Consider the following 15,044-nt stretch of genomic DNA (forward strand, 5'->3'; position numbering starts at 1 on the left):
GAGTCACGTGGTGTGGCTGCTATTGATTACCTTCTGTGTTGCAAGGACCTGAGGACTTCTTTTAAATTTTTAAAAATTGTCTCAACTTTGAATCTTAACTCTAATACTCAGTTTGTAGTTTGGGGGTGAAGGGGGGAGGAGAGAAATGTAATTAGAAATTTGTTACTTAAAAAAAAAAATCCATTCTGGAGCTGGAGGAATGGCTCAGTAGTTAAGAGCACTTGTTGCTCTTGCAGAGGACCTGGGTTTAACTCCCAGCAGCCAAAGGGCAGCTCACAACCATCTGTAACTCCATATCCAGAAGGTCCAATGCACTCTTATATCCTCCAGGGACACATTCACCCACACCGTGACATACATGCATCCATCCAGGGACACATTCACCCACACGGTGCACATACATACATACATTCAGGCAAAACACTCAAACACAGAAAATCATAAGACAGTTTTTTAAAGAATACATCTTCTTGTGTTATTAAGCCTTGCACCAAACGTCTACCTGCTCCATCCCTCCTCACTTCCCCCTTCTTATTTGGTATCCATCTCCATTAAGCTCCCCTGGTGTGCCAAACATCTCACTGTCTTCTAGGCAAGAAATAAAACCTTAGCCTCAGAGGGTCCTCTAGTGCATTCTGGGAATGTTGCTAAAGTAAAACCCATTCCATCCTCACAGGGAGACATCAAGAGTTGGGTGCTCTGGTGAGAATCCCCTGGAGATTAGTAGTAGGTACATGAGTTCAAGGCCAGCTTGGTTTACAGAGCGAATTCCAGGGCAGCCAGGGCTACTCAGAAGAAGGGAAGGGAAGGGAAAAGAAACTCCCAGCATGGATAGCTAAAAAGCGGGGCAGCAAGCTCCATCGCTAAAGTACAAACCTGTTTGCCCTGACTGGGGAGGCACTAAAGGCGGGATCTGGGCAGAAATCCGGCTGCCAATGAAATGCTAGAAAGCCTTTAAAGAGAAAGGCTTGCAAATTCGCCCTACAGCATCTCGATGCAGATGGATCAGGACCACGTGACACATGCATTTCTTCTTTCACTCCAGCGAGTGTCAGGCCCCTTTGTCGGTTGCTGAGGAGATTGAAGCGGCTGCAGAGTTTAGCGAGTTTTTCAGAGCGCTCACGGTGTCCTGCCAATAGCAGCACTGCTCCCGTTAGTAACACGAAACACCCGCGCTCCACCTCAGACCTAAACTTGCTGTTTGAGGATCTTGGTGCTAGCCGGGTCTTCTGCAGCCACAAACCCCCAATGGCCTTGGTAGGCCATTTGCTTTCTTTACTCGCGGTTGCAAGTCTGAGTGAAGTCTCACCCCCCCCCCCCGCCCTCGTCCCCCAGCGTAACCCCGCCTCCTGGCTGTCAAGCGCGCCGGCCCCACCCCGACCCTAGCTGTGCCTTCTCCCGGCTCCGCCCCTGCCCCTTACTCCGGACCCTTGGCGGTTGGACGAGCAGAAACGTCAGCTCCCCACCGGGTCCAGCCGACACCTCAAAGCAAGAAAACGACATGGCAGCTCCAGCTAAGGACGAGAACCTGTCCCTGGTGGTGCATGGACCTGGAGACATTCGCCTGGTAAAAAGGGGAGCAAATGTGGGAACTCAGGCAGCCACCTACCCAGCTCTACTTCGCCCCTTTTGCAAGCTCAGCAGTGGCACCCACTCCCAAGTTCTTTTGCTTATAGGGCTGGCAGGTGGCCCGTGCCAAGCACCTCTGGCTGCCTGGGTTTACCCAGATCTCAGCTGGTTACCGGGAGGTGGGGGTGGGGTAGCCGTTATCTATCTCTAGAGAGAGTTCTGGTCGCGTGCTCCCGGAACATAGACTGGTTCCAGGCACGTGACCTGTGCCTAAGGCCGTTGAAAACTAATCAAGTCATCACCTCCTCCGAAAGCTGCAAATTCATACTCTTGTTTATTGCTCTTCAGAAGGGTCAGAGGAAGACTTCTAGGATTAGGATCTACCCAGATCTCCTCTGGTAGACAGTGCAGGACAGAAAAAGGTGGCGAGGTGGCATTTAAAAGCAGTGAGGTTTCTATTTAATCCTGTCTTTGCTTGGAACTGATATTTCCTAGCAGAATTACCATCATGAGAGAACCTAGTATTCAGTAAGTGCTAATGCACTTTAACTGGCGGTATAGCCCGTTGCTTATCTCCGTTAGTCCACGTCTGGATCGCTTCCCTGGAGCATTCTGTGTACCTCTGTCTCTGGCTTTAAACTTAGTTCTGCTCCCTGAACCAGAGTTCAGACATTTGCTGACTCATCCCTGTGGTCATGCCAAAGTTCCCTTGACAAAGTCCATCTCAGTGGGACATGCAGAATGTGGATTGGGTACCAGCTATCTCCTCTGCTCCCCAGAGTCTGTCTCCTTCTCATTCAAATAACCTGTACCAGGGGATACTCACTCAGATGAACAGTTCTTGTCTGTTTAATAGCCTGTCCTCATTGGTTTATCATTGCACAGAATGCAAACAGAATAAGTTTGGAAGCATTTTCTCGGGTTTTTCAGAGTTCCTTAACTCTTCCACCTGTAGACTTATCCACCTGTCTGTGGATTCCAAACCAAGAACCATTGCCTAAAGCTGACACTCCCCAAGATGGTAGTTTTGGTTAGTTAACAGAGCCAAGACAAGAGCTCAGATTGAGACACTTTCTAGTGCTCTTTCAGTCACTTTGGAACATCTACCCAACATCCTGAATTAAAGAGACACTATGATTGTTTATTACAATAGATGGCAGGTATGGGGACAGAAAAGTGATGTATTGCTACATAGCTTTTGTTTGTTTGTTTGTTTGTTTGTTTGTTTTTCGAGACAGGGTTTCTCTGTGTAGCCCTGGCTGTCCTGGAACTCACTCTGTAGACCTTGCTAGCCTCGAACTCAGAAATCCACTTGCCTCTGCCTCCCAAGTGCTGGGATTAAAGGCGTGTGCCACCACCGCCTGGCGCTACATAGCTTTTAAGAGTGATGTTGAACTTAGTCCTGTGTGTCACTAATGTTTACTGCATGAGACTATGCCTGCTGTGTTCTGAGGAAGGACCACAGACCCTAATCCCAAGCATCCCAAAGAGATAAAGAAAAAAACCATCAAAGCACTGTCCTGTACCAAGGTTTAAAATTGCTCTTTAGGGAAACTGGATGACTCAGCTTGCCTGTAAATAACCCTTGAAGTGAGGTCATGGGGCTCCCAGTGGAGAGCATGCTATTGCTGGGACCCCTGCAATCTCACACAGGCCTCCTGGCTTTCCTACTTCCCAGGCATGATGCTCTCCCTGCCACCACCACCTTCTATCCCTTTGCTTCCTTAGGGCAGATACATTCAGTAACTACACGTTTGGGTGGTGGGACTAACCTCAAACCCTGGCATGTTGAGGGGAGCTGTTCTCTCATAGGAGAACCACAGTGACACCCAGCATGCCTGAGTGTGGTCGATTAGGTCGTAGTGGCTTTTGAAAGTCATAGGCTACCTTGGCTATGGATTATAAAATGGGAAAGGGAGAAGACATGTTTTCCTTTTTTTAAAAAAAAAAGATTTATTTTATTTATATGAGTACACTGCAACTGTCTTCAGATACACACTAGAAGAGGGCATCAGATCCCATTACAGATGGTTGTGAGCCACCACGTGGTTGCTGGGAATTGAACTCAGGACTCTGACAGAGCAGTCAGTGCTCTTAACCACTGAGCCGTGTCTCCAGCCCATGTTTTCCTTTTTTAATGTAATGCCACTCAACCCCAGTTTTTGGTCTTTCCACGAGGATGGGTGGGGAACTGAGGTTTAGCTTTCACTTGAGTAGACTAGGGGCAGGGTCTGCTGATAAAAATCCCTGCCTCAGAAGCTCACACTCTTTGGAATTCTCTGGAGAAACACCCATTCTTACTATGTAAAGCAGGATTCCAAAGGATTCTGAAGGGTAGGAGAGCTCAGGCTTTCCCAGGGATGCCTTCCTAGCCACCAGTAAAGCCAGAAACTGGCCACTGTCCAGGGCATATAAGTCCAGAAAAACAGGACCTGAGCCACTTTGCTGAAACAAGCAGGAAGGAAACCTAAGACTCAGCCTGGCCTCTGGCTGCCTGGAAGACAGGATTCCCTTTTCTCAACTACAGTAATCGAAGTCTTCTCATACTTAGTATCAACACTGAGGAAAGAGTCTTTGTAATCTGGGTGATAAATGAGAGAGAGGATGTGTTTGTGCGTAGACACTTACACATGCATATTAGGAAGGACTAGTAAATGAGCAGATACAGGTTAGGAGACTGGTGTGTGTGCACACATGTTAGGACAGGCTGGTAGATTTCCCATTATGGGGGGAAGACCCCGATTTATTTTTTTAAAAAGAGATTTATTTATTTTATGTACATATAAGTACACTGTCTTCAGACACAGAAGAGGGCATCAGACCCCATTACAGATGGTTGTGAGCCACCACATGGTTGCTGGTAATTGAACTCGGGACCTCTGGAAGAGTAGTCAGTGCTCTTAAGTGAGTCATCTCTCCAGTTTATTATTTTTGTTATGTAATTTTTGTGTTTTCGAAACATGATTTGTATAGTCTTGGCTGTCCTGGAACTCCCTCTGTAGACCAGGCTGGCCTTGAACAAACAGAGATTTGCTGACCTCTGCTTCCTGAGTGCTGGAATTAATGGTGTGTGCCACCACTGCTTTGGCTCAGATTTCTCTATTTTAAATAAAGAAGTTGGGACTTAAGAGGGAAAAATAAATGAGTGAGCTGATGTACAAGGAGGCAAGTCACCTATCAGCAAACACGAGGGGGTATTCTTGAAAAGGAAATAGTAAAGTCAAAACCAAGGGGCCTGGAGTAGGGGGTCAGCCCCACCTCCACTGCTGGTAGCTGGGTGGCTCAGCACAGTCTCTCTCCTGCTATAATTAACTTGGCTTGAAGAGGAGGAGCACCAGGCCTGTAATCCCAGAGACTGAGGGCAGGAAGACAAAGTAAATTCAAGGTCAGTGGTAGAATCTCTAGGTTAAAGCCCATATACAGGGAAAGGAGGAAGAGGTGGGAAGACGAGGGGGGGGGGAAGAAGAAGGTGGGAAAAGGAGGGGAGGAAGAGGAGGGGCTTTAGTATTAATTTGGGTTGTATGAGCTTCATCGGCACTGTGCTTATAAAAGGGCCAGCAAAGAGTCCCAGGTATCTCCACTGGTCTGTGCAAACTGGAGTTAAGCAGGAGGCCAAAGCCTCTTAACAATCTTACCAGGAAGAGAGGGATAAAGGCCAAAACTGTCAAATGTGTGTACAGTTTTGGCAAAATTCTTAGAATGTGGGCCAGGCAGAACACTACAACTGCAGCAGTTCAACTACTTTACGCCTCTTTAGCCCATCTTGAGAAATCTAGAACTTTTCTTCTATGGGCAATGAATTGCTGGTTCTTGAAACTGGAATAGGAAACAGTGACTTTGCTTGTCTGCACAGAGTCTCTGCTTGGGGCAAGTGGGTGGCTTGTGAGTTTTTGCATTTTTAAGACATTTTATGATGTAGAGTTTGCTAGATTAGTAAGGACACTAAGGGAAGGAATCAAGACATTGCTACCACGTGCTGGGTACTTTAGTTCAGTGCTTCAAACTCTGGGATGAAAGAACGAGTTTATTTTCATTTCTAGCTGCCCACAGACTAATGTTTGCTGGACTATCTACAACAAACAAAATGCTAGCAATGTCTCCATGTGCCTCCCAGTATCTTGTTCTGTTACTAGTGGACCATCCTCTGAGAGCATGCTATCTCCTTTCTTCCTGAACACCAGCCCTTGCTTGTTTCAACATGTGGGCAGGGAACAGATCAGCTGCTGTGACAGACAGCTGAACACCCTGGAGGAGGTAGCAAGTCGGTGGTTTGGGTTTTTGTTTATTTTATACTGTCATTGGCTATGAGTGGACAACAAGGTAAAGGAAAAAAACAGTCATTTAAAAATGATGGGTTAATATTGTTTCATTATAAAGGGCAGAGAGAAGCATGCATCAGTATAAAGTTTAAATAACAGTGTTTTCTGAATATTTTAAGTTTTTGCTTTTTGAGGAAATGTGACATTTCCTGGGGCAAAAGAATTGCTTTAAGGACTGGCAAGATGGTGCTTGCTGCTATGCCTGACAGGTTGAGTTTGCTATCTGGAACCCATATGGTGGTGAAAAGAGCACTGGCTCCCCGAAAATTGTTCTTTGACACATGTCCACCTGCATTTATGTGGCATGTATGTTCATATGCATAGGCGAGAATAAATAGGATACAGTGAAAAGAGAATTGCTTTGATGATAGTGTTTTTAAAAAACAACTTACATCTCTAATAAAACATAAACTTCACTGTTAAGGTTTGCATGAGACGGAAGGTCTTGTCATGACAACCTGGCAGGGCAAATAGTCCCAGGCATCCTGTCCCTTTTCCTGGTTGGTGTTGTCAACACCTGACAGAGTCAAGTATCTTGATAGCCGTTAGTGAGCAGCTAGATTCAACGAGGGAGAAAACCTGGAGAAGGGGTCTGGCTACATTTAGTATGTCTGGGCTTAGTTGAAGCCTATAGCTCCAGCTACTCACAAAGCCAAGGCAGGAAGGCTGAAAGTTCAAGGCCTTCAGAGCTACCCTGGGCTACAGAGTGAGACCAGCGTGGGCAGTTTAGTGAGTCCTTATCTCAAAAGTGAGAAGAGGGCTTACTTATGTAACTATGTAATTATTTATGTAATTTAGGGATAGGGTTACCATGGGCAAGGCCCTAAATCCAATCCTCATTATTAAAAAGAAAGAAAAAGCATTGGATGAAGTCTCTTACCTGTCATAGGCACTTCAGAGGAAAAGTAGAACACCAGACTCATTTAGAAAACAAGGAACTGTCCAAAGAAATGCTTCCTTTTGTTTTTATCTAAATTATGATTCTATAGCAAACAAAACCTGAACCAATGATAAGCCACTTCAAATTCAAAACCAGCAACCTGGCTCCTCTGTCAAATGCTTGAGAAAGCATTGCCTTTGTCTGGGAAAGCCCAGAGGCACAGAGCTGTTTCCCATCAAAGGAGAAGGAAGCACCAGTCTGATAAGGTTGTAAGGTTCTGGGAATGTAACCCTATTCTGAGAAGAAAAGGGCTCATAGATTAGGGGAAATTCCTTTTCAAATATCCCATGACATATTAAGGAGAAGTATGTGCATATGTACATATTATGACATGTGTATGTGTAAATATATATATATATTGGTGACAAATTTAGTCAGTTCTCAACATGATTGTTGAAGGTAGAGGTTTTCTCCAAACTAGATATTTTTATAATAAAAATATTTGTAGCCACAGGAAGTTTGATCAAGGTTTACAGAGTTATCATATCAGTGCAATATAAAAGAGCATAAATACTTATATAAAACTGTGCACAAGTCTTTCTCCGCTGCTGCTTATAGGCCTATTCTTGCTTACTATAAATAAGTATTATCTAGTAAATTAGCATATGTTCTATTCTTGCTTACTATAAATAAGTATTATCTAGTAAATTGGCATATGTTTTTGTTTATGTATTTTTAATTAGGAAGAAAAATTGTATATTACTGATAAGAATTAAGAAGTTCTTTGTCCTCTGTAGATTGGGATCCTGTGGACAGAGGGTGCAAATGAATTATGTTTCCAGTTCCCCATCTTACCCCAGAGAAGGCTTTTTGTTGTTGTTTTTTTGGTTTTTTGGTTTTTTTCAAGACAGGGTTTCTCTGTGTAGCCCTGGCTGTCCTGGAACTCATTCTCATCCCAAGTGCGCCAACACTGTCTGGCTCCAGGGAAGGCTTCTTAAGAAAGGAATGCCTGAGCACCCTAGGCCCAAGGCTACAAAAGCCTGCTGGAAGCCTGGTGCTGCCACTGACTGACCTCTCACCCTAGCACTTGGGAGGCAGAAGCAGGCAGATCTCTGTGAGTCTGAGGCCAGCCTGGTTCCAGTCAGTTATACAGAGAGACCTTGTCTCAAAAAACAATAAAAACAACAACACAGATTGTTGGATAGACCCATCTGGGTGTTTCCAGACTCTTCAGTCCTAACATATCTGACCTTCGAGTCTCCTTAGGGTCTCACAGGAATTAGGAAGTTTCTCTTCCCTTCTCGTATGAGATCTTGGGGAGGGAGAGATCATTTATGAGGATGTCTTTATGAGGATGAATAAGTGGGAAGCATTTGTGGCTGGAGGTGAGATTGGGAAATGGGGTCCCCATGTGAGGGGAACAGGGTTTTTCAGGGCAAATGAGAAATATAAACATTCGTATTTCAGAAAGATTGTCATCAGCAGGACAGAGGCTGGATAGAACAGGGAGAGCCTGGGCAGAGGACCAGGCCAGTGGACTATGGGAGAGCTTTCAATCCTTTATTCTGACCGCCTCACATGCCAGGACCAGTGGCTAGAGCAAAGTGTCTTGCCTAATTGGAAAACCTTTGGCTTTTCCTCCAACTCTAAAAACACAAGACAAATACATGGGGGTTAGGGAAAATGAAGCAGGAAGAGAGGAACAATGGTGTCTTTTCCCCCTCAGCACAGCCCCTGGGGTCACAGGCAGGCTGACACATGGGAGCAAGTGGCAAAGACATCTGCTAAGAATCTGGGCACAGGCCACAGATTCTCCCATGCCTGTCCCTTTAAGGTATGGGGGTGGCTTCATCTCTGCATTACAAGAGCAAGCCTAAATCATTGCTAGATGCCTACTTCAGGTCTTCCAAGTCCCAGCCTTTTAAAGGCCAAATTTCTTTCAAATTTAACATTGAAAAAAAAAGGAGTCTGATATTCCCCTACAACACTTCGAAGTACTTTACCCTTTCCCAAAGGACACGCACGGTTGTCCAGAGCTGGTTAAACTGTTACGGGGACAGAACTTTGGGCTATTTCTTTTGTAATAAGAGCAAACATATTTGCTGTGAGTCGGCAGTCTTTCATGATTATCCTCATGATACAAAAGAGGAAATCCAAGAGGTTATATAAATGCCCTAGGTACACAGCAGGGTGAGGAGAGCCAGAGCCTGACTTCTACCCGGCTCACTCAGGCCTGCTGGAGGAGGGAAAATACCCTTCCCTGCGCTCTCTTTGTCTTGACGCCCTGACTACCACCTAGACCAGAGGTGTTCTCTCTCTCTCTCTCTCTCTCTCTCTCTCTCTCTCTCTCTCTCTCTGGTTTTGTCTTTTGAGACAGGGTTTCCTCTGTGTAGCCCTGGCTGTCCTGGAACTCACTCTGTAGACCAGGCTGGCCTCGAACTCAGAAATCCGCCTGCCTCTGCCTCCCAAGTGCTGGAACTAAAGGCGTGCGCCACCACTGCCTAGCAAGCTAGAGGTTCTCAAACAGCGCTTTTTAACCCTGTCACAGACGTTACATATTAGATACCTGCATGTCAGATATTTACATTATGATTCATAACCAGCAAAATTAGTTATGAACTAACAATGAAAATAATTGTATGATCAGAGGTCACCACAACATGAGAAACTGTATTAAAGGGTCGCAGCGTCAGGAAGATTGACAACCAATGACATAGGCAAAATGGGTTGAGGGTGTGAATTCAAATATACCAAAGGGAGCTGTGAAGAGACATTCAAACCACACAGATATAGACACACATACATATGTATACATACATATACATACATACACATATATACATACACATACATACATACATATACATACACACACATACATATATACATACACACACAAACTCATTTGGATGACAGAAAACTGGGATGATCCCATTCAGAAACATCTTTCTGGAAATTAAAGGTTACTGAGAGTGAGTGTGCTGAAGAGAGAGAAGGGTGGCTTTATATGTGATTCAGATGTTTCTGACTCAAAAAAAGTTGCAGAATGCTGACATAACTAAAGACTGACAGCTCCTTTTTCACCTTTGTCAGTCATTCACGAGAAACCCTGCTCAGGAAACCTTGAATGCATCTGAAATGACAATCACCGAGAATAAAGTGAAAGTGTAGGCTCTCAGAGGAACTAAGTAACCTTGTGTGTGTGTGTGTGTGTGTGTGTGTGTGTGTGTGTGTGAGAGAGAGAGAGAGAGAGAGAGACAGAGACAGAGACAGAGAGAGACAGAGAGAGACAGAGAGAGACAGAGAGAGAGAGTGCATGCGTGTGTGCATCCATGCACACATGAGTACATTTGTCTGTCTGTCCTTACCCTTTTTAGGCATTCATTCTACTCCTGAGCTACAACCCTCAAGAACCCTGAAAAATAAAGAGGAAAAGGAAAGCTTAGCATCAAAGAAATCTGAGCTGGAAAAGGAGATTAGGTAACCAGGGTGGCCAGCCACGCACCACCTTTTAGTGTCCAGTGGCCATGCTGTAGTAGCTTGGTAAAGCTGTGGGGCCCACAGTGGTTCTTAGGACAGTATTTACAAGGTTAAGGCTTGTTTATTTTGAGACAATCTTGATGTCTATTTCAGGCAATCTTGAAATTCTAGATCCTTCTGCCTCAGCTTACTAAAAAATGGGGCTATAGGTATATGCTTACCAGCTGTGAGAATTGATTTTTTTTTTTCAGAATAAAGATGGCGTTTTATATTTGTTTGTATGTGTGCGTGCATGTGTGCCTGCAGTGGCCACAAAGCTGTGTTGGATCCTTTGGGGCTGGAGTTACAGGTGTTTGTAAACAACCTAACACAGATGCCAGAGCCTGATCTCTGGTCCTCTGCCTGCAAGACCATCAAGCAGTTTCAACTGCTGAGCCATCTCTCCAGTTACCAAGGGCTGGTCTTAATCAGGTCTTGTGCCCAGTGGCATGCCCCGTGCAGAGAGGGGGAGGCCATTGCTGAGCCACAGCTGAGTGAAGCCAAGAGGCAGGGAGAGGTTGTTCAGGACTCTAGTGCTGTTGCTTGCCTTGTATACACAAAGCCTTGGGCTCCTTCTCCAGCACCACAAAAATTTGGTGTGGTGGCACTCAGCTGTATTCCCAGCATTTGGGAAGAGGAACAGTTTAAAGGTCGCCTCCACATAAATAGCCCGAGAGTGTGGGGAGTGAGGGGAGGGAAATGGTGGGAAGAATGAAGTGTTCAACGTCTTCTGCCACTCAACAGTAAAGAGACAATCAGCATAGCACCCTCTGGTGTGCAGAAGAGTCACTGCACCTTTGTGTGTGATGAGGTAGAAGCCGACCAGGAAGACTGTGGAGCCAGGCATCAGTGCCTGGGGTTTGTCTGCTGATACCATTAGTAGGGAGGGTGGGCAAGGTTCCAAGTTAGAGACAAAATTGAGTTCATTAGATTACACTGAAGTTGAAGTTAAAATTTTATGTGCTATAACAGAAACACAAGTTTACACAACATTCTAGGGCCTTAATGTCAAACATGGGACCCGTGACTTCTTTGAGAAAGATTTGGTGATATCTGTTCTAAGGTGGTGATTTCTTTAAAAATGGATATTTTTTTCCTTCTTTAAATTACTGAGAAGGAAAAACAAACAAACAACCTAACCACTCCCCCAAAGCAAAACAAAAAAGTAGCTTAATTACTTTGAATATTTTTCCTGTTACCCAAGGCTCCTTTTGTGTTGCCCACTTGGTGCCTCGTTCCTGGGCTCCAGTAGTGGTCATCCCCTGCTGAGCCTTTGTAGCCGCTGGGCAGGTTGCTAACTATGCCAATTCGTCATTCTCAGGAAGCTGAAATAATGATGCCTGTCCATAGCACAGGATAACTGACAGACACTGCAGCTCCGTGCCTCTCAGCATTAGCACATGAATTAGTGTTTTTCCTCCGGAGGAGTTCAATTAGCACTGAACCCCCCCCCCCCCAGGAGAAATGGGTGGTCTGAAGTTAAACCACTTAGACCTTATGTGGACGCTTTTGGGGAAGGCTACTGCCTTGACTTGGAGCTAGGCACTGGACCCAGTGTTGAAGAAATATGAGCATGGTAGTGTTTAGTGTTTGGCACTAGCTGCTGTCAGTGTGGACTCATGCTATGAGGTGCCTATAGCAAGCTGCTTGAGCCAGGCCAGGGGCACAGGCCTCAAGCTTAGTTGGACACTGGGGAAAGAGACTCATGAGTTTCAGGTCAACTTGGAATAGAGTGGATTCCACATAGCAAGCATAGCGAGGCCCTGTTTTATAAAATTAAAAAGGCAGCTCAGGAAACTTTGGGAAGGTTGAGAGCTTTTCTTTCTTTTTAAAAAAATATTTATTCACTCTGTATGTGTGTGGGGGGGGGGGCATGGTTGGTATGTGGAGGTCAGAGGACAGCTTGTAAGTTGGTTCTTTTCTTCTACCATGTGGGTTCCAAAGATCAAACTCAGGTCATCAGTCTTGTCTAAAAGGCCTCTTCCCTGATGAAACATCTCACTGGCCAGGAAAGCTTTAATTGGGACACCCTGCATGGGGCCCACCTATCAATCACCTCACATGATTGACAGCTCTTTCACCCAAAGAAGAAAGGTCACTTCCTTAGGACTGCACTAGGTACAGTGGAAACTGGTATAGATGGGCTGAGCCCTGGTTAATCCTCTCTGTCTGGTGGCAGGATCTTGACCAAGTTACCTAACTCCCTAACCTCAGGTTTCCTTCTCATCTGTAAGCTCTGGGCTATTGTAAGACAGAGCTGAGAAAGTATTATCTGGCCTAGAGCAGCCATGGTAAACAATTCATGTTGCCTTCTCTGATTCTTGTCTGCCCACAAAGAATTAGTAAACACTTGGGTCTATCCACTCAGTGTCCTTCCTCCTTGTCAACCCTGACTTAACCCTCCCTGGCCAGTCAACCGTGGAGAAAAGGTTAGTAAGCAAATTCTATTCTAATACTATTTGTGAACACCAGAATACCTCAGGTTGCTTTTTGCACTAAAATGCAGGGCCCTTGTGTTCCCAATGAGCTCCTAGACTCTCCATGGAGGTTTTAGAAGGGAGGAGTGGGTATCCACCTGAGCTGAAGGAAAGGACCGACTGGCAGTGTGGACAGCCTCCCACCGTCTAAAACAGTCCTCGCAAGCCCCTGCTTACCACTTCTTTCCCGTAGGAATATGTCAGAGCAAACAGATCTGTATTTGAAAGCACGATTTGTAGGATGAGAAGACCCAATGTGGAAGGCAAATCTAGAGACCCAGAGCAGCTCAGATGCCCTCCCTCTCTGCCAGGGACACATCTAGCACACAGTTTTTCTTAGTCCTGGGCAAGTAGCACCAGAGGGCTGGTGGTGCATTGAGCAACTAGAGCGGCTTCCGCCAGGCTCTAATGGTTGACAGTTGATGGTGGGGCAGCTGACAGTTTTCCAGGGAGGGAATCCCAGCTTCAGAACCTTGTTCTGTTCTGTGGTGGGTCACTAACTTCAGCTGTGTTCTCTAGTGTGTTTTGGGAATATATCGGGCATTACATTTTCTGGGCCAATGGCTCTGTTTTGAGCAGTATGGTGGCGAGCAGGCCAGGGTTTCTAGCCTGCCTGATGCACTGTCTGTGCTCACAGGTAGTAGGGTATGGTGTGAACTTGAGTTCTGAGAAATAATTCAGTGAAACTCCAGGAGAATATTTTATAAGTGAAAAATATACAGGTAAGTTATTATGCAGACTAAACAACTTTCTCTGTTTTATTTATTTCAGGAGAACTACCCAATCCCTGAGCTGGGCCCAAATGGTAGGTCTTGACATGACATTGTATCTGCTGGTGTTGGCCTTGGAGGCGTGTGCGTTGGTCCCTGCCCCTCTTCGTACTGTCTGATGTGCTTACGTCTTTATTCATTGGCCACAGCGGTTTATTTTGGCTCCTGTTTGAAGTAAAAGAATCACCGATAGAAGGAGAGAAGCTAAGATACCAGACTGCCAAGTTGCCTTGGGTTTCTGATGTGAATCATGTGGACCAAAGGCAGAACCAGCCCTTCCTACCTAACAACCCAGTACTGTGTCTACCAGATTAGATGCCAAATCATAATCCTGGTTCTAAAAATCTATAAAACTAAATCTCTTGGTTAGTAGAGGAACATTGTGTTAGTATACTCAAGAGAGTCAGACTAGAACTATCTACCTGTCCAGTAGGGGTGGGAGGGGCTGTGGGAAGCCCTTTCCCTTCCCCTAATCAGAAGTGACAGAGTATGCAGGGGCAGAGCTCCTAACACCTTTGCTCCACTCCTAGGCCTTTCAGTGGGTGAGCCCACTGTGCTAAGCTGTCATACTGGTTTCCTGGTGGCATCTGGACCTGGGGAGGTCATGCCAAGTGTTGGCCAGGGTAGATCCCTCCATCCTAAAATCCAGTTCATAATCTATAGAATCCCGGAGTGAGGCTTAGGGGCAATGCACAGAGTCTTTGGTCCCTTGGATCCCTGTCCTCTCTTTGATGACCTGGGATGTTCTCAACACCGTACCACATGCCAGCCCAAGAGCACAGATGCTGGGTGAGCGTCAGGTCGGAGGCAGCTTTCTTCCTAACTCACGCCAGCCCAAGAGCACTGATCCTGGGTGAGCGTCAGGTCGAAGGCAGCTTTCTTCCTAACTCCTGAGCTTTGCTACTCAAAGGTCGGCTGCACTGTTGACTTGCAGTGATAAGATATAAAAAATAGCCATTTCTATCAATGTTTAGCAAGCAATGCAAATTTAAGGCTTAAACATTTTCACGAAGATACTATGTTCAGAGGAGGTGCCTCACTGTACCCTGACGAGGTAGCTTTGGTTGTAGAGGCGGCCAAGTCTTTCCTGGTCTGTGAAGGGCCCTCTCTGACCCAGACTACTTTCATTTTTTTGCCTTTTTGCTGTAGTTGAATGAGAAGAAAGTATTTCAGAAAGTGAGTGCTTCAGCAAGAGACATCTCATCTCTTGCTACAAATTTGAACTTGTATAGAGAAAGCTGAGTTTTCCTGATTTCAGTAATCTTTATCTTGGCTCTCAGAATTCAGCCTGTCATTTATAACTGCTTAGTCAAAACCAAGGGCAGAGACATTTCTCCAGAGCCGTATCTGGGGGGGAGGGAGTGGGGTGAGGTGGGATTGCTGGTGGTTTGTGACAAATGCTATAACTGAGATGTCCGAGTGCATAGCAAAACTCTTGGTCTCTTTGTCTTTCAAAGATGAAGGTATTCATAAAGTCAGCTCCATCAGACAGAGCAGGACTCCTTTGGTA

At 45.6% G+C, this 15,044-nt stretch overlaps 1 protein-coding gene across 2 annotated transcripts in view; it reads left to right on the forward strand.

Moving 5' to 3' along the window:
• The first annotated feature begins 1,063 nt into the window (after positions 1 to 1,063).
• The window catches only part of Sord (sorbitol dehydrogenase), a 32,246-nt gene continuing 18,265 nt past the window's right edge, over positions 1,064 to 15,044 (forward strand). The window contains exons 1-2 of one of the 2 annotated variants that reach the window (XM_034496634.2): positions 1,064 to 1,567; positions 13,536 to 13,569. In XM_034496634.2, coding sequence (XP_034352525.1) covers positions 1,502 to 1,567; positions 13,536 to 13,569 — 100 coding nt within the window. In that variant the 5' untranslated portion in view covers positions 1,064 to 1,501. Of the gene's footprint in view, positions 1,568 to 3,891; positions 4,955 to 13,535; positions 13,570 to 15,044 lie in introns of those variants that run through there. The other variant, XM_076929642.1, reaches the window with a different exon arrangement.

This window comes from Arvicanthis niloticus, chromosome 2 (assembly GCF_011762505.2).
Source record: "Arvicanthis niloticus isolate mArvNil1 chromosome 2, mArvNil1.pat.X, whole genome shotgun sequence".
NCBI lineage: Eukaryota > Metazoa > Chordata > Mammalia > Rodentia > Muridae > Arvicanthis > Arvicanthis niloticus.